Below are 19,471 nucleotides of genomic sequence, written 5' to 3' on the forward strand. Positions count from 1 at the left end.
ACTCGAAGAACAGTGCAGCTGTAAAGTTTGGTAACAGAATGACTAACAATCTCCCTCAGTTTTTATGACCACGTTTTCCAAAAACTCTTGAATACAGTGCCTTCAGAAAGTATTCAGTCCCCTTGACTTTTTAAACATTTTGTTGTGTTACAGCCTGAATTTAAAATGGATTCAATTCAGATTTTTTTCACAGCCCTACACACAATACCCCATTTGTCAAAGTGGAATGATGTTTTTTTTCGAACATTTTACAAATGAAGTATTCAACCCCTTTGTCATGGCAAGCCTAAATAAGTTCCCGAGTGGTGCAGCGGTCTAAGGCACTGCATCTCAGTGCAAGAGGCGTCACTACAGTCCCTGATTTGAATCCAGGCTGTATCACATCCGGCCGTGATTGGGAGTCCCGTAGGCCGGCGCACAATTGGCCCAGCGTCGTCAGGGTTTGGCCGGGGTAGGCCGCCATTGTAAATCTTAATTTGTTCTTAACTGACTTGCCTAGTTAAACAAAGGTTCAATAAAAGTTCAGGAGTAAAATGTTGCTTAATAAGTCACATAATAAGTTGCATGGACTCTGTTGAATGACTACCTCATCTCTGTACCCCACACATACAATAATCTGTAAGGTCCCTCAGTCGAGCAGTGAATTTCAACCAAAGATTCCACTACAAAGACCAGGGAGGTTTTCCAATGCCCTTGTAAAGAAGGGCACCAATTGGTAGATGGGTCAAATTTAAAAAAGCATACATTGAATATGCCTTTGAGCAGGGTGGTTATTAATTACACTTTGGATGATGTATCCATTCACTAAAAAGTGACTGATCCATCCTCTGATCGGAGATCAACAACATTGTAATTACTCCACAATATTATCCTATTTGACATAGTGAAAAGAAGGAAGCCTGTGCAAATAAACCAAAACAATGGAGCTAAGCACAGGCTAAATCCGAGAGGGAAACCTAGTTCAGTCTGTTTTCCACCAGACACTGGGAGATGAATTCACCTTTCAACAGGACAATAACCTAAAACACAAGACCAAATCTACACTGTATTTGCTTACCAAGAAGACATTGAATGTTCCTGGATGGCCGAGTTACAGTTTTTAATTAAATCTACTAATCTATCTAGCTTGACGACTTTTGAAAAGAATAAGTGTGGAAACTTATCCAGAAAGACTCACAGCTGTAATTGTTGCCAAAGGTGCTTCTACAAAGTATTGACTCAGGGATGTGAATATTTACTGTATGTGGGGTTTTGGTAACAGAATGACAAGATGCTAGGCAATGTTTCTTAAACTTACAGAAGGCAAATCTTTTCAGCAAACTAAATATAAATGTTGATATTAGTTGAGGGGTTTCTTTACTTCGACATTGTGTTTTGATGTATTTCTAAGACCTTTTCTGCTAAATGTTTTCTTAGACCCCTTTTCCATATGTTTGACCAGAAATCTATACCTTTGCTTATTCCAATTTTTTGGGATGGAAAATGTATGCCTTCATTTCTCTTAGTTTCAAATTTGATGTGCTCCTATGAACTTCACATGTTGATGCTCATGGGTATTTTTAGATGGAAATGCTCTGGTGTAATCCACTCACCTGCCATATAATTCATTTCTGTAGTAGTGATAATCAAAGTCGTACCCACTGAAAGATAAAAAAAAATATATATATATATATATATATATACACTGCCGTTCAAAAGTTTGGGGTCACTTAGAAATGTCCTTGTTTTTGAAAGAAAAGGCACATTTATTGTACATTAAAATAACATTGTATTGATCAGAAATACAGTGTAGACTTTGTTAATGTTGTAAATTACTATTGTAGCTGGAAACGACAGATCTTTTAATGGAATATCTACATAGGCGTACAGAGGTCCATTATCAGCAACAATCACTCCTGTTTTCAAAGCCACGTTGTGTTAGCAAATCCAAGTTCATAATTTTAAAAGGCTAATTGATCATTAGAAAACCCTTTTGCAATTATGTTAGCACAGCTGAAAACTGTGGTAATTAAAGAAGCAATACAACTGGCCTTCTTTAGAAACAGCGCAACCTTGCTTTAGAAGGACAACATCCCGGAGTCGCCTCTTCACTGTTGACGTTGAGAATGGTGTTTTGCGGGTACTATTTAATGAAGCTGCCAGTTGAGGACTTGTGAGGCATGTGTTTCTCAAACTAGACACTCTAATGTACTTGTCCTCTTGCTCAGTTGGGGACCGGGGCCTCCCACTCCTCTTTCTATTCTGGTTAGAGCCCGTTTGCACTGTTTTGTGAAGGGAGTAGTACACAATGTTGTACGAGATCTTCAGTTTCTTGGCAATTTCTTGCATGGAATAGCCTTCATTTCTCAGAACAAGAATAGATTGACGAGTTTCAGAAGAAAGCGCTCGTTTCTGCCCATTTTTATCCTGTAAACGTACCCACAAATGCCATTGCTCCAGATACTCAACTAGTGTAAGAAAGGCCAGTTGTATTGCTTCTTAATCAGAACAAAAGTTTTCAGCTGTGCTGACATAATTGCAAAAGGGTTTTCTAATGATCAATTAGCCTTTTAAAATGAGAAACTTGGATTAGCTAACACAACATGCCATTGGAACACAGGATTGATGGTTGCTGATAATGGGCCTCTGTACACCTATGTAGATATTCCATAAAAAATCTGCCATTTCCAGCTACAATAGTTATTTACAACATTAACAATGTCTACACTGTATTTCTGATAAATTTGATGTTATTTTAATGGACATAAAATGTGCTTTTCTTTCAAAAACAAGGACATTTCTAAGTGACCCCAAACTTTTGAACAGTAATGTATATTTATGTATATATATAATTAAACAACATTATAACATTCTGGAACGACAATTAGCATCAAAAGTTTCCTAATTTCCTCAAATTCCTCTCCATTGTATGCCCCGGTCTCAGAAAAAGACAGATCAGAGCTGTATGGCAAAAAAACCACTGTCCGGTTCTATCAGATCAGTGATGTTGAAGGATAGGAAATGAGTAAAGGAATTATCAACAATTACTGTATTGAGACAATTGAGATTGAACCCTTATTACTTATTGCCCCGTCCCTTCCATGAAGCTTTACTCCCTATGGAGTACCTGTAGAGAGCAGTGGCAGACCTCTTCAGCCCTTTGGGTCTGTTGGGCTTGGGTTCCCCCGCCATGTTGATGTCTGAGGAAAAACGGAGAGGGAGAATGTTACAGAGAAATTTAGAAAAATGTAGTAAAAAGTCACAGGAGTCTCTCAATCATCAATATCAACCTTGCCCTCTGGGTCTGTTGGGCATGGGCTCCCCCGCCATGTTGATGTCTGAGGAGGAGAGGAGTGGAGAAAAGGGGTGTTACAGAGAAAAGCAGATGGATCGAGATAAAATGAGTCTCAATTATCAATTGTATCAACATCACCCTTATAATCTGTTATTAAAGGGGCAATCTGCGATTGTTACACCAATTCTGGGACTTTTAAATTCATACAGTACACTGAGTGTACTAAACATGCCCTTTCCATGACATAGTCTGACCAGTTGAATCTAGGTAAAAGCTATGATCACTTATTCATTTCACCTGTTAAATCGGATTCAATCATTGTAGATGAAGGAGAGGAGACAGGTTAAAGAAGGATTTTTAAGCCTTGAGTCAATTGAGACACAGATTGTGTATGTGTGTCATACAGAGGGTGAATGGGCAAGACAAAATATTGAAGTGACTTTGAATGGGGTATGGTAGTAGGTGCCAGGCACACCGGTGTGAGTGTGTCAAGAACTGCAACGCTGCTGGGTTGTTCATGCTCAACAGTTTCACAATTTTGGGAAGCATTGGAGTCAACATTGGCCAGCATCCTTGTGGAATGCTTTCGACACGGATGCCCCGACAACTCGAGGCTGTTCTGAGGGCAAAAGGGGGTACAACTCAATATTCAGAAGGCATTCCTAATGTTTTGTACACTTAGTGTATAGCTATCTTGAAGGATATAACGTAGAAATGCTTTATGAACTTAGGTCAATTGTTGTACCCCATCAAAACCCAAAATAAGCTTGTTTTATCATTTTGTTTGTACACAATAAGTGTGAACAAGCACTTTATAGCCTTAAAAAATTGTTGAGACTATATTTTCTATCTCATGGGTGGTCAGTCCTTGCATACACATCTCTGTCTGAATTTGAGAGTGGTTACATTTTGTCCAGTCCCATCCCTCAGCTATTTACCAAATCAGTGGCGGGGTGTCACTTTGTTATTGTTTGAACTGCAGATTGCCCGTTTAAATGGACAGTGCACTCAAATAAAAAATTACAAATTGGTTTCTGTACCCTGTAAGCAGTTTATGGACAAGGTAAGAGAGCAATCAATGCTTTGGTTTGGTTTACCTGCCGACTCTCCGCATTTGTGGAACAAATCCAATACAAGTCAATATCCCTGGTATTAGGTTTCGGAGACAGTGGTCGAATAAACAAAACCAAAGCATGGACTGCTGTCTTACCTTGTCCATAGACTGTTTACAGGATAAGGAAACCAATATGTAATTTTGTAATTTGGGTGAACTTTAATATTACATCAAACATAGACATACAATAAAGAGCAGGACTCCTTTCATCTCTCAATATTAGACGAGGACATTTTCTGCTAAAGGTGTAAGTGCTGCAATATTATGTCTGACATTTGGGAGTCAGGTAACGGTGAATCAACATAAATGGCACAATGTAAACCCTTTCAAAATAACAAGAATATCTAGACCCCACCCTTTGATCTCTGCATGGAACCTAGCCATAACACAAAGGCAAGCCCACAGAAATAGGGTGAATCTGCCCCTAGCCTTTTAACACGTGCGTACATATGTCAACCACGGCTAAGGGAAACGCTGGCATCTAAATACATTTGGTTCATTTAAAAAATATATATTTTAAAAAATTCTCCCCTGGAAAGAGAGGGCTACAGCGGTGGCTACATTTCATCACCACTTGAGATTCCTGCCTCATCACCAAGCGAGGAAGATATTTCGGTGAGTATTATAGCTTGGGGAAGATTTACCTTGCGGAGGGGAGTGAGAACAAGGGTGGATTAAGTCAAGTAAGCAACAAAGTGAGGTAGTTTGGGCGTCTAATCAGATCTACTGTATGCAGAGAATGTGGCGTGAGTGAGGCGAGGTTGTAGATATCATCCAATTGAATTGTGTGTGTGTGTGTAATTAGATATATTGTATGCAGAGACCATGGCATGAGTGAGGCGAAGTTGTAGATATAATGGGTTATCGTAAACTCTGAAGCCAGACAGGATTATCAAGGCTTATGCTTTGGCGACATCTACGGGCTGATTGTTATGTGGACACGTTATTGATCTCCTTGGTTACATTTGAATAAACTTCAAGTATTACCAATGTCATGACTCTCTCTCTCTTTGGTGAGGATCAAAAGGACCCATCAGCTAGACAAATGTCTGAGGATAGCCAGACTCCCCCCTCTTCCCACAGGAGAGGAGAGGGGGGTGTTTGGCCTGTTTTATGACTTAAATACCTTGCAGAAACTCTCCCACATGCAGAAATGGAAGGCTGAAAATCCTTTGTTACTCAGAGAGACTGTGCCGCCAAAACTTTAACATCAAACAATGGACATTGAAACAATATTTCTAACATAAAGAATGTTGGGAATGATGACAGAATATGGGAGATTAATGTCTATTTTGTGATGCTATTAAAATGATCAGAAAGACATAACTGAAACATTGTAACTAAGAGCTTCCACACAGTATATATCAGATTTACATCTAAATGTTGTAAAACGTATGATTAAATATGAATTTTTTTTTGAAACGATAGAAATGTGATTTTAGTCTTCTAATGAGATAATGGTTTTCATGTTTGTTGCACACAAACTAAGCCACGCCCCTAATGAGGTCAGAGTTTGTATCAACAGGATGGAACCGCCTTTCAGTCCAGAGTGCTTAAAAGGACTCTCTGAGAATTTAAATACAGACCAGATAACATGAGGACATGGTCCACATGCTGAAATGGTTAAAAATACAAGACCAGAAATTTTAAGACCCTCTGAAACTCTCGATGAGGGAAGAAGGTGAAGACTAGACCAAACATTCACAGTCTGAAGCTCTGTAAAGTAGTCTAGGAAACATGACCAAAGAGGGAAGAACAGTTCCCTCTCACCACCATATGCACCTCTGATGTATCCATTCTAACGGACATTCCAAGACAAAGAAGCATACAACTAAAAAGGACAGAGACGTACATTGAACTACTCGCCATAGACGGATCGAATGGTTTCAAAAGAGAGACAACAGAGAAAGACATCTATGCGTAAATATATGTTGCATTTCGGTTGTTAGGGTGCTAAATATTCTGACTACGGTGAGCGTAGTTTACAAATGTATGTACGAGAAGTTGACTCTCTCCTTATACATACCCCTCCCCTTTCCGTTGTGTAACCAGAAGGTCATGTTTTTGTTAGTCCACTAGGGACTGTTTTCATTGCATTATGTTAGTAATCAATAACATATACCGTGTGTGTGTGTTTTATGTATTTCTGTGTGATTATTTAGTTAGTAAATAAATAATTAAGCCAATTTGTGTATCGCTGATTTATCACTTAGGTTAGGGTTCGTGCAGATTTACGAATTAGACTGATATGAGGAAATAATGAATAGTTGACTTATTGATGTAAGAGATATTTAGATCATATTGAGAGTTTATCGGGAGATAGTAACTCGGTAAATGACTTTTCCCGTGGTGCCCCAAATTCCCAATGAGTTAATTATTCCATGATTAATTTAATTGAGTAATAATTAAACGTAGTAGGTAATTATTTGCAGTCATCACATTAATATGATAGTCACGTTACGACACCAACTATATATTCCTCGGAAAAATCTATGTAATGTAACAATTCAAATCGTGCTCTTTAGTCTACAGTGTAATGAGCATGATGGGAGACAGAGTGCTGGTTTAAAGCGCAGGGCACAGCAGGTGTTTATTTAGTAAAGGACCACAGGAGGAGGCAGGTAGCAGGGTCCAGGGACAGGCAGAAGGTCATACACAGGGAATCCAAAAAGGTAACATTACAGGTGGGGAAAAAAGGCTAATAACGTAGTCTGGGAGATCAGACAAGAAGTTGATGATAGGAAATCTGATAGGCAAAAAACATTGTTAGTGAGGATGGCCAAAAACTACGATACACGGGAGGACTAATATGAAAATAAACTAAAATAAGCGCTCCGAATAGAATGTGCACAAAAACAAACAATACCTCACAATGATGGGGTACAATGAACTGAACTAAATAGTGTAAATGACATACAGGTGTGTGAACAGGTGATCAGAATTCAGGGGATTGGGATCTGGAGAGTGAGCTGCATTCAGGGGATCTATGTGTTTGAGAGTGTGAGCTGGAAGGTGGGCTGGAAAGTGAGCTGCGTTCAGGGGATCTATGTGTTTGAGAATGAGTTGGAAGCAGACGTTACATACAGTAGTAACCAGCTGATGAAACAGTTTGGCTAAAGGATGGGAAAATATGATTTGAAAAAGTTTGAAAAGTTTGATTGAAATTGATCAAATATAAAGCATTACATCTCAAGGAATAACAAAAGTCATACATTATTTCCTTGTTCTGTTTTATTTCAGGAATGGAACCCAGGAGTCAAAAAATGTCAGGTTAACAAACATATATTACATTTTTCTATAAAAACAGTAACAGTCTAAAGTTTGGACACTACTCATTATAGGATTTTTCATTATAGGATTTTTCTTTATTTTTACTATTTTCTACATGATATAATAATAGTGATGACATCAAAACTATGAAATAACACATATGGAATCATGTAGTAACCGAAAAAGTGTTAAACAAATCAAAATATATTTTATATTTGAGATTCTTCAAAGTAGTCACCCTTTGCCTTGATGATAGCTTTGCACACTCTTGGCATTCTCTTAACCAGCTTCACCTGGAATGCTTTTCCAACAGTCTTGAAGGAGATCCCACATATGCTGAGCACTTGTTGACTCCTTTTCCGTCACTCTGCGGTTCAACCCAAACCATCTCAATTGGGTTGAGGTCGGGTGATTGTGGAGGCCAGGTCTGATGCAGCACTCCATCCCTCTCCTTCTTGGTCAAATAGCCCTTACACAGCCTGAAGGTGTGTTGGATCAGGGTTGGATAGTCCCACTGAGTGCAAACCAGATGGGATGGCGTATCGCTGCAGAATGCTGTGGTAGCCATGCTGGTTAAGTGTGCCTTGAATTCTAAGTAAATCACTGACAGTGTCACCAGCAAAGCACGCCCACACCATCACACCTCCTCCTCCATGCTTCACGGTGGGAACCACACATGCGGAGATCATCCGTTAACCTACTCTGCGTCCAAAAAAGACACGCCGGTTTTGACCAACAATCTCAAATTTGGACTCATCAGACCAAAGGATAGATTCCCACTGGTCTTATGTCCATTGCTCATATTTCTTGGCCCAAGCAAGTGTTAGCAGTTGATGTTACTCTTCAATAACACAGACCCCAAAGCAAATAAGTGAGATTAAAATAGGTTTATTCAAAGCGGGCAAATCATGCTTGGAAGTAAATGTTCATGCTCCCCTGTCCTCAGTGATTCTCTCCTGTAGTTCTATCCACACAACAAAAGGACAGGATGTAGTTTTATAACCCAGCCCTAGCCTGTGGTTGACCAATTAGAATTTCTTGCAATAAAACTGTGCCAATGGCCAAATAACCAGTATCCTATTTCAGGTTTGACCAATGAGAACGTGCCCCATGTAGCTATGAGTTCAGGACTGACATTCCTAACAGATGTTGATAATTCACAATTCCCTATTGACATTTAGTACTTTTGACCTATCTTCTTCTGCGTTGTGTATTTATCTTCGAAATATTCTTACTCTCCCCCTTACTCTCGCCATTTAAAAAATAAATACTTAAAATGTATTTTAAGAAAACAAAAATCATGAAAAAATAGACAGTATAAAAACAGTAGTAAGCATAAATCATTCACATTCAACTCCTTGCATTTCTATAAAACACAAAGGGCATATTGTACTTGCTGTTACAATAAGAAATAGATTTCAAACAGTTATAGAAAACAAGTATTAACAGGTGTAATGATAATGTCCCTACAACATCCTGTATTAGGAGGAAACAAAAAAAAAATAAATCTACAAGACAATATTCTATCGTCCTATTGGCAAGGTAATCATTCACCAGGTCCTTTAAAAAGTGACCAGCTCTTCCACACTGGTATCAGTCTCACATAGATAGCTATTAGAAATTATGTTCTGACAGTCTGCCGGTAGTAAGGAATTCTTCTTCCATTCGAATTCTTCTTCCGTTCCACTGGTTGATAAGGACTCCCTAATGAACACTTCACCGGTGATCTTTTATCATTTCAAGTACAGTCCTTGGATCAAGGGATATTGCTTCAGCTTCAGACTGTAAATTCACATAACCTGTAACGAAGGAAACAAAAAAGTGAAAGTAACATGTCCTGGTTTCAAGAAAAATAGATTTCCCTAAGTAAGCATGCCCCGATTTTCAGGAAAATGTTGGCTAGATATCCCTAATATGATGACTCCTGTGTACAACATAGAAGCTTATCAGGTTCTGATGATCTTACTATGCTTCTTCACCCAAGATTGGCCCCCGATTGCTAATCAATCATTTCTAAATTCTCCAGGCTCCGCTTTGTCATCAAAATGGACAACCTTGCAATGAGTGACATGTATCCGTCGTGATTTTCCCTGGACTTTTACTGCTGACCTCATTATGAGCAAAACTTGATAAGGACCTTCCCATTTTGGCCCTATTTCTTTTACCATCACCCACTGTCCTGGTACTACGTCATGTACCCCCTCGGGGCTTATTCCCCACTCCTCTTGTCTGTCTGCTTCCCATACTGCATTAAAGAGTTGTATGCAATAGTTAAGCATTGTGTCACTCATAAGGTGAACAACTGCTTTCCTCAAATCTAACGTGCCTGCCACTATCACATTGTCCATTGTAGTAACTGCCCAGCCTGCCTTCCTCACACCCCCCTCCACAATGCTTAAACCGCCTATGTATAAGATAAACTCAGGGTTTTCCAACAGATGACTCTTATTAACCCTATCAGAGAGCTGATCCAAAACCAACTCACAACAGTCGTGTTCAAATAATGTGGTATCTGTAAGATACATCAGAGTGGCTGGATTACATGTGGTGCCACGTTGTATGATGATGTTAGGAGCCTCCACTACTTTAGTAGCGGCCATAGCTTCTTTGCTAGCACACTGGTTCCATATCCAAAGTTCCACGCTCGTTTTTCTTCGTAGTCCAAATAAGGATGGTTCTGAACTGTAGATCCCTGCAGTTGTCTAATTTTCTACTTCACCTTCCCTTCAGAAATGTTCAAGTCGAGTCAATAATAACATCAAGACCTAAAATAGGTTGTTCAAATGAGCCTATCCACACCCCTGCATCAATCTTCATTGGACCAATAGAAATTGATAATGATTTAGTCTGTTTCATATCTGTCTCCCCCCCCCCCCCAACTCCTGTTGCTCTTCTTGCCCGTGTACTGTACTGAAGACATATATGTTTTGCATAAGATATGGGCAATACAGTGACTTCAGCACCTGTATCTACTGCAAAGTTGTTAATCATGTTCACATATATTCCAGCTGAATTCATATGTACACCAGCTGAGATGGGACGTAAGAGGGGGCCTTGTTAGTTTACTTCCACAGCATCCAGCTGAGCCGTAGAGAGTTTCTTAAATTTCTGCATCAGCATTGTATCATTAAGGCAGTTGTCCTGTTTCCATTTTCCCTTAGACGGACCCTATTTCTTCTGGCAATTCATCATAAGATTTAGTTTTCTTTTCCGACATTCTCGTTGTGAACAGAAATGCAGCAATAATGACATACACCAGGTTTCTCTTCTGCTGAACGAATAATGTTATAGGTTTCACTCGTAACCCGCAGAACTCTGATAACAGCCGGTTTATTATGTTGATTGATGTCTCTGTCCAGTTGGGACAACCTGTCGATGATGTTGCCGTAGTTTTGTCTCTCCCAGTCATTAGTTGTGGAAACAAACGTTTTTCGCAAATCATCATGTATGGATTGCATCAGCTGATGAGTGATTGCCCCATTTTTGGAGGAATTGTGTGTATCTTCATCTTCCATGTCAGGTAACCCACTGTGTATAACCACCGTCGCTCTAAACCTTTCTTCAAATTCAACAAATGTTTATTTCGGTTTTTGAACACATTTGGTTTCTCTCTCCCCAATTAGTGCTTGCATTGGTCAGACCCTTAAGGAAAACATGTATGGTTCTCCATCCATCCGCCACATCTTGCTCTTCACCATCCACAGCTCTAAACTATTTTCTTCAAGTACACCATGTTCACGGTTGTTCAAAACAAAGGCTAATAACTGTAACCCATCATAAGGATGTAGATTGTAGAGTTTCTTATAGCGCTTCAAATGGTCCCATGTTTTCATACCCACTTCTTGTGGATGTTTCAACGTTTTTGACTATTCATCCAACTGTTTTGGAGATGCTGATTTGTGCGTGATAACTGTCAGAAGAGGTTTGTCTTTACTACCTTTTACAGCCTGTGTTCTGGTTGGCCTAAGACATTGTTCGTCACCGCTGTCAGTATCTGTTGACTCAAAGCCAGGCAGTACTGACCAGATGCTTGAAACCCGATCATCCTTGCGCAACTCAGCCTGAGGGTAGATTGAGGGAACAAATGGTCCGCAGGTGGGTGTCAAGTCTGTTTTAACTACCCTTGCCTGTAATTGTTGAATTTCTACTTTCAAGGTTTTGATTTGTTCACCGAGAGCTTTTAAATGATCCTTCTCTCTTCAATGTCCTGTTACGATTCTCCAGAAATGATTTCTCATCCCGTTTTCTTACCATTGTGTCTTTGTCAAGGAATTAGACATTCTCTGTATTTCCCCCCCCAGCTTTTTGTATATCAGACAGATTCCATATTCCATCTTTGTCAACAATGACAGAATATTTCTTTATTATCTCTTGCCTACACTTCTTTACTTTGAAATGGTTCTTCATATCACTAGATAGTGAATTTAAAATATCTTTCATGCTCACATCCGGAGGAGCTGTTCCGCCCTTTTCCAGAGTGGCCTTCTAACGTAACAATGGCATTATAATATACACTACAGTCCAAAAGTTTGGGGCCACTTAAAATTGTACTTGTTTTCAAAGAAAATCACATTTTTTTGTCCATTAAAATAACATCAAATTAATCAGAAATACAGTCTAGACATTGTTAATGTTGGAAATGACTATTGGAGCTGGAAACGGCAGATTTTTTATGTAATATCTACATAAGCATACAGAGGCCCATTATCAGCAACCATCACTCCTGTGTTCCAATGACACGTTGTGTTAGCTAATCCAAGTTTCTCATTTTAAAAGGCTAATTGATCATTAGAAAACCCTTTTGCAATTATGTTAGCACAGCTGAAAACTGCTGTTCTGATTAAAGAAGCAATAAAATTGTCCTTGTTTAGACTAGTTGAGTATCTGGAGCATCAGCATTTGTGGGTTCAATTACATGCTCAAAATGGCCAGAAACAAAGGACTTTCTTCTGAAACTCGTCAGTCTATTCTTATTCTGAGAAATGAAGGCTATTTCATAAGAGAAATTGCCATGAAACTGAAGCTCTCTTACAACGCTGTGTACTACTCCCTTCACAGAATAGCACAAACTGGCTTTAACCAGAATAGAAAGAGGAGTGGGAGGCACCGGTGCACAAGAGGACATTCAAATGTCTAGTTTGAGAAACAGATGCCTCACAAGTTCTCAACTGGCAGCTCATTAAATAGTACCCTCAAAACAAAAGTCTCAACGTCAACAGTGAAGAGGTGACTCCTGGATGTAGGCCTTCTAGGCAGAGTTGCAAAGAAAAAGCTATACCTCAGACTGGCCAATAAAAATAAAAGATTAAGATGGGCAAAAGAACACAGACACTGGACAGAGGAACTCAGAGATATACACAATGTTTATACATTTATTTTACCCCAAAATATATCCCCTTTTGATTACTCAAATATTTTTTCTGTTGGGTCTGGCTACCCATAAAAAACGTATGTTCACCTCAAAAATCTCATTGAAGCCATACGTGTAAAAATTGCTACTCAACTAGCAACTCACTTCTATGCAACAAGGTTTCACAAAAAGAAAGGACTCTAACCTTTTAATAGAGGATTTGAACCCCTATAATAGAGAACAAACCTGTTACAGAGGACACAAACCACTAACTGAGCAAACAAAGGACTAAACTCTGTAATAGAACAAAGGACTTGAACCCTTATACATCACAGATACGTATCACTCATTGCATGCACACATTTTAACCTGATTGGTTCTTTTAAAATTATATTGGTCTAGACTCACCCAGCACTTATGCCATCAATCAGGAGATTAAGAGTTGACTCCCCAAAGTGGGTTGTGCTCAGCCTTCTCTCTTTCTTCTGGAACAACACCCAGTTGAGTTTTTCTTGTTGTTGTTTAGACCAAGTCATCCGGGTTACAGCACCAAATGTTAGCAGTTGATGTTACTCTTCAATAACACATGCCCCAAAGTAAATCAGGGGTGGGGGGGGAAATAGGTTTATTCAAAGCGAACAAATCATGCATGGAAGTAATGTTCATGCTCCCCTGTCCTCAGTGATTCTCTCCTGTGGTTCTCTCCACAGAACAAAGGATAGGATGTTGTTTTATAACCCAGCCATAGCCTGTGGTTGACCAATTAGAATTCCTTGCAATAAAACTGTGCCAATGGCCAGATAACAAGTATCCTATTTCAGGTTGAACCAATGAGAACGTGCCACACGTAGTTATGATAACCAACTATTCCCATTGATAAATTCCCTATTGACCGTTAGTACTCTATTGACCTTTAGTACTTTTGACCTCTCGTCCTCTGCGTTGTGTACTTATCTTCAAAATATTCTTACACAAGTCTCCTTCTTATTGGTGTCCTTTAGAAGTGGTTTCTTTGCAGCAAATCGACCATGAAGGCCTGATTCACACTGTCTCCTCTGAACAGTTGATGTTGTTACTTGAACTCTGTGAAGCATTTATTTGGGCTGCAATTTCTGAGGCTGGTAACACTAATGAACTTATCGTCTGTAGCAGAGGTAACTCTGGGTCTTTCAAATCAAATCAAATGTTATTTGTCACATACACATGGTTAGCAGATGTTAATGCGAGTGTAGCGAAATGCTTGTGCTTCTAGTTCCGACAGTGCAGTAATATCTAACAATTCCCCATCAACTACCTAATACACACAAATCTAAAGGGGTGAATGAGAATATGTACATATATAAGTATATGGATGAGCGATGGCCGAGCGGCATAGGGAAGGTGAAATCGATGCTATAAAATACAGTATATACATGTGATATGAGTAATGTGAAATATATTAACATGATTAAAGTTGCATTATTTAGAGTGGCATTGTATAAAGTGAATACTGATCCATTTATTAAAGTGGCCAGTGATTCAGTCTCAATGTAGGCAGCAGCCTCAGTTAGTGACTGCTGTTAAGCAGTCTGATGGCCTTGAGATAGATGTTTTTCAGTCTCTCGGTCCCAGCTTTGATGCACCTGTAATGACCTCGCCTTCTGGATGGTAGCGGTGTGAACAGGCAGTGGATCGGGTGGTTGACCTCCTTGATGATCTTTTTGGCCTTCCTGTGACATCGGGTGTTGTAGGTGTCATGGAGGACAGGTAGTTTGCCCTCGGGGATGCGGTGTGCAGACCACACCACCCTCTGGAGAGCCTTGTGGTTGATGGCGGTGCATTTTCCGTACCAGGCTGTGATACTTAAAAATTTGAGCTGTTACGCCTTCTTCACCAAACTGTCCTTTCCTGTGACGATCCTCATGAGAACCAATTTCATCATAGCGCTTGATGGTTTTTGCGACTGCACTTGAAAAAACTTTTTCTGGATTGACTGACCTTCATGTCAGTAATGATGGATGGTCGTTTCTCTCTGCTTATTTGAGCTGTTCTTGCCATAATATGGACATGGCCTTTTACCAAATAGGGCTATCTTCTGTATACCACCCCTACCTTGTCACAACACAGCTGATTGGCTCAAACACATTAAGAAGGAGGCACACCTGATAATTGAAATGTATTCCAGGTGACCACTTCATGAAGGGACAGGTACAGGATGGCAACAACAACTGCCCGAGTTACACCAGGAATGCACAATTCCTCTATCAGTGCAATAGGCTGAGAGAGGCTGGAATGAGGGCTTGTAGGATGGTTGTAAGGCAGGTCCTCACCAGACCTCACTGGCAACAACGTCGCCTATGGGCACAAACCCACCGTCGCTGGACTAGACAGGACTGAAAGTGCTCTTCACTGACGAATCGCGGTTTTGTCTCACCAGGGGTGATGGTCGGATTTGCGTTTATCAATGAAGGAATGAGCGTTACACGAGGCCTGTACTCTGGAGCGGAATTGATTTGGAGGTAGAGGGTCGGTCATGGTCTCGGGCGGTGTCACGATCGTCGTAATAACATTCAGACCAAAGCACAGAAATCGGTTTGACATATTTATTATAAGTGCACCCGCACAACAAAACAATAAAAATAAACAAAACGTGACGTTCTGGAGTGCTCACAGGCAACAACACAAAAACAAGATCTCACAAAACACAGTAGGGAAATGGCTGCCTAAATATGATCCTCAAACAGAGACAACGATAAACTGCTGCCTCTGATTGGGAACCATACCAGGCCAACATAGAAATACACACACTAGATCACCCACCCTAGTCACACCGCTACCTAACCAAAATAGAGAATAAAAAGGCTCTCTATGGTCAGGGCATGACAGGCGGTGTGTCACAGCATCATCGGACTGAGCTTGTTGTCATTGCATGCAACCTCAACACTGTGTGTCACAGGGAAGACATCCTCCTCCCTCATGTGGTACCCGTCATGCAGGCTCATCCTGACATGACCCTCCAGCATGACAATGCCACCAGCCATACTGCTCGTTCTGTGCATGATTACCTCCAAGACAGGAATGTCAGTGTTCTGCCAGGGCCAGCGAAGAGCCCAGATCTCAATCCCATTGAGCACGTCTGGGACCTGTTGGATCGGAGGGTGAGGGCCATTCCCCCCAGGAATGTCTGGGAACTTGCAGGTGCCTTGGTGGAAGAGTGGGGTAACATCTCACAGCAAGAACTGGCAAATCTGGTGCAGTCCATGAGGAGGAGATGCACTGCAGTACTTAATACAACTGGTGGCTTCACCAGATACTGACTGTTACTTTTGATTTTGACCCCCCCCCCCTTTGGTCAGGGACACAGTATTCCATTTCTGTTAGTCACATGTCTGTAGAACTTGTTCAGTTTATGTCTCCGTTGTTGAATCTTGTTATGTTCATACAAATATTTACACGTTAAGTTTGCTGAAAATAAACGCAGTTGGCAGAGAGGGCGTTTATTTTTTTTTTGAGTTTATATTAATGTATTTGATATCCCCCCCACACACACATTTTACTTCTCCTTCTGCTATCAGTCATTATATACACCTCATAGGTCAATCAGCTATTCCTGTCAGCCGCATAGGCATACTTTCAACTGTTTGAGGGTGTTGTACTCGCCAAAGCAAGGGACTGCACACAAGATTGTGTTACAAGGCACACACGTACTTGGTCATCATCCTTTGTTTTGGTTGCCGGGTAGATGATAGACAGACTTTGCAATGTGTCCTTGTGCCTTTCCCTTGCAGGGTGGTCTGAGTGAATTCACTTGGGAAGTGGTGTTCAGTTAGGAGGAGAGTATTGTCAGTGGCAGGCCGGCCCCCAGTGGATGGACGACGATGAGTGTGGTGGTCCTCCAGGAGCTGCCGAATCAGGTTTATCCTGTACTACTGGTATGATATCACCTGTCCTGTGATCTGCCGGTGGACAATACGGCCGTTGAGGAGAGCTGTGTCTATTAGGTGGGAAAATTGCTTCTTGAACCATTTGAGGGACTTTCTGGCACACTCAACACACTCCACTTGTCAACTGCTCCCATCTTCTTATTGTACTCCAAGACACAGTCTGAATTCATGTTCCTCTCTCTGGTGACAGTCCACTTTTTCTGTATCCGACATTTTGGAAGTGTGAACAGAACATGGACGTAAGGTTTGTCATGCCATTTCACTGCCATTATCTCCCCGTTGGTTTGGAACTCCACCTCCCCATTGCTAATTTTTATTTTTTAATATTGGCATCCCCTTCCTGTTGGATTTTATTGTGCCACAGGCCCCTGTGTTCTCCCTAAAAAAAGTTACTGGAAAAGGGCTAGGCGTACTGTACCAGCTATCCACAAATACAGTGTGCCCCTTTCCGAGGTAAGGCTGCAGCATGGTGATCACCACTGATCCAGATATGCCAAGACCCTCAACATGCCTTATATCTGTGGTGGTGCTGGTGTAGATGATCAGGTCCTGTACATATCCTGTCAGAGAGTGACATAAACAAAGAACAACTTCAAATATGTGGTGCTTTGATGGGATGTATTGGCAGAATGCAAGCCTCCCTTTCCAAGCCATGAGAGACTCATTCATGCATGTTTGTGATGCATAAACTCTCTTCCAAATGCCCTGGCCAAGCTGCCAAGGACATTCCTAATTTTGCTCGTAGTGTTCACACATTTTGAGAGCTTCCCTTTTATGCCAGGTGCAAGTCATCGTTTTCAGTTCATGAGCATACCTGCAAAAAAATATGCATATTTAGTAGGCTAAAGTTATTCTGAATTTTAAAATATTTGAAGAGTGCCTTGGGTCTCTAATATAATATTGGACATACCTATTGGTTTCCTGCACCACACTCTCCACCAATTCCTCATCAAGGAACAGTTTAAAACACTCTGCCTCTGAGGGGGTAGGCAGGGTCCTTTGTACACCAGAAAGGGTATCATTGAAGTTTATCTCTAATGGTGTGAAATGGCAGGATCTCCAGCCATCCTCCTCAATTTCAATATTTTCTACTGCACAGCCTACAAAATTGACATCAGCACAAGCATCTTGGGAAAGTGAGGGATGCTCATTGCTTGCAAGGTTGGGGTGGGGGGAGCCATGTGATGCTGCGAAGGAAGGTGGTTGTCTGAACGGAGCCTAGAATAGAATAGTACATTTAGTCCAGTGGTTGACAAGGCCAACGTTAGCTCTGTTGCTAGCACTTCAGCAAGCATGAATTTGAAAGGGCAGAACATAGAACCCAGCTTGTTGTCGGCCTTGAAATCATCCCTACAGAAGGCCATGGAAGAAATGGGTAGAGTCAGCATCATTCTTGAATCTCTTGAATCTGATTTTTCTCAGGTCAAACAATCTCACATGGATATGCAAGAAGATGTATCGGTCATATTACAGAGGCTAGACGAGGCAGAGGGTCGGATGTCAATGCTTGAGGACGACAACGATCGACTGATTAAGAACGCAGAGAAGAATGCCAAACCATATGAGGATCTCCACAGAAGCGTGCAAGTCACATCTAACCGAGACAGGCGCCTCAATTTAAGACTTTAAGGGGTCTAGGAGGGTCTAGAGGATGGCAAGCCGCGGGAATGCGTGAGACAAATTATCTCGGAGGCTGTGTGGGTGGACCTGGACGAATCTGAGCTTCAACAAGTCCACCATTCCCTAGCATTATTACCACGCGAGAATCAGCTGCCTAGACCGGTCATCATCCTCTTTCTCAGGGATCTGGAGAGAGAGAGTACTGGCCACTGCGAAGGGCATGTATCGGGAGGAGAGAGAGGTGACCTGGAAGAGCTACCAGCTATCATTCTTTCCTGATATGACCAAGGAGCTAGCAGATAAAATTATACTTTTTACCGCAACAAGGAAAGGCTGCATGAGTTGGATATAGACTCACACTCGCCTACCCAGCTGTGCTACCCTTTTCATGGAAGGGGGAAAGACAGCTTCGATGACTATCGCAAGGCGATGGAATTCCTCAAGAAAAACAAGAAAAACTCAGAGGCCCAGAAATAAGGGCATGAATCGCATAGCTATTTTGGCCGGTATCTGTGTTACACACTATCACAAAGACACTGTGAAATGACAATTCGGCTATTTGTGAATTTCAGACTGTATAGCTACAATGTTATTTTTGTCACTGGAGGTTTAGCCGGTTGGCTACTCAGTGACTATATTCAACTTGCCTGGTCAAAACTAAAGCTTCTTTGGGGTACTTCCCCTTCTTCTCAATTTCCGCCTAAAGACATACACTAATCTAATTGCCTGTAGCTCAGGCCCAGAAGCAAGGATATGCATATTCTTGGTATCATTTGAAAGGAAACACTCTGCATTTTGTGGAAATGTGAATTGAATGTGGGAGATTATAACACCATAGATCTAGTAGAAGAAAATACAATAAAATAAAAGAGAGCCGCACACTCTAGGAGCTCAGATGCAAAGATTTAATTACCAACGTT

General features: G+C 40.9%; 1 protein-coding gene across 2 annotated transcripts in view; it reads right to left on the bottom strand.

Moving 5' to 3' along the window:
• The window catches only part of raly (RALY heterogeneous nuclear ribonucleoprotein), a 73,523-nt gene that overhangs the window by 42,222 nt on the left and 11,830 nt on the right, over positions 1-19,471 (bottom strand). Inside the window, exons 2-4 of one of the 2 annotated variants that reach the window (XM_031827269.1) lie at positions 3,270-3,317; positions 3,107-3,179; positions 1,593-1,640 (exon numbers count right to left, since the gene is read on the bottom strand). In XM_031827269.1, the coding sequence (XP_031683129.1) occupies positions 1,593-1,640; positions 3,107-3,179; positions 3,270-3,317 (169 nt within the window). The remainder of the gene's footprint in view (positions 1-1,592; positions 1,641-3,106; positions 3,180-3,269; positions 3,318-19,471) is intronic. The other variant, XM_031827271.1, reaches the window with a different exon arrangement.

This window comes from Oncorhynchus kisutch, linkage group LG1 (assembly GCF_002021735.2).
Source record: "Oncorhynchus kisutch isolate 150728-3 linkage group LG1, Okis_V2, whole genome shotgun sequence".
NCBI lineage: Eukaryota > Metazoa > Chordata > Actinopteri > Salmoniformes > Salmonidae > Oncorhynchus > Oncorhynchus kisutch.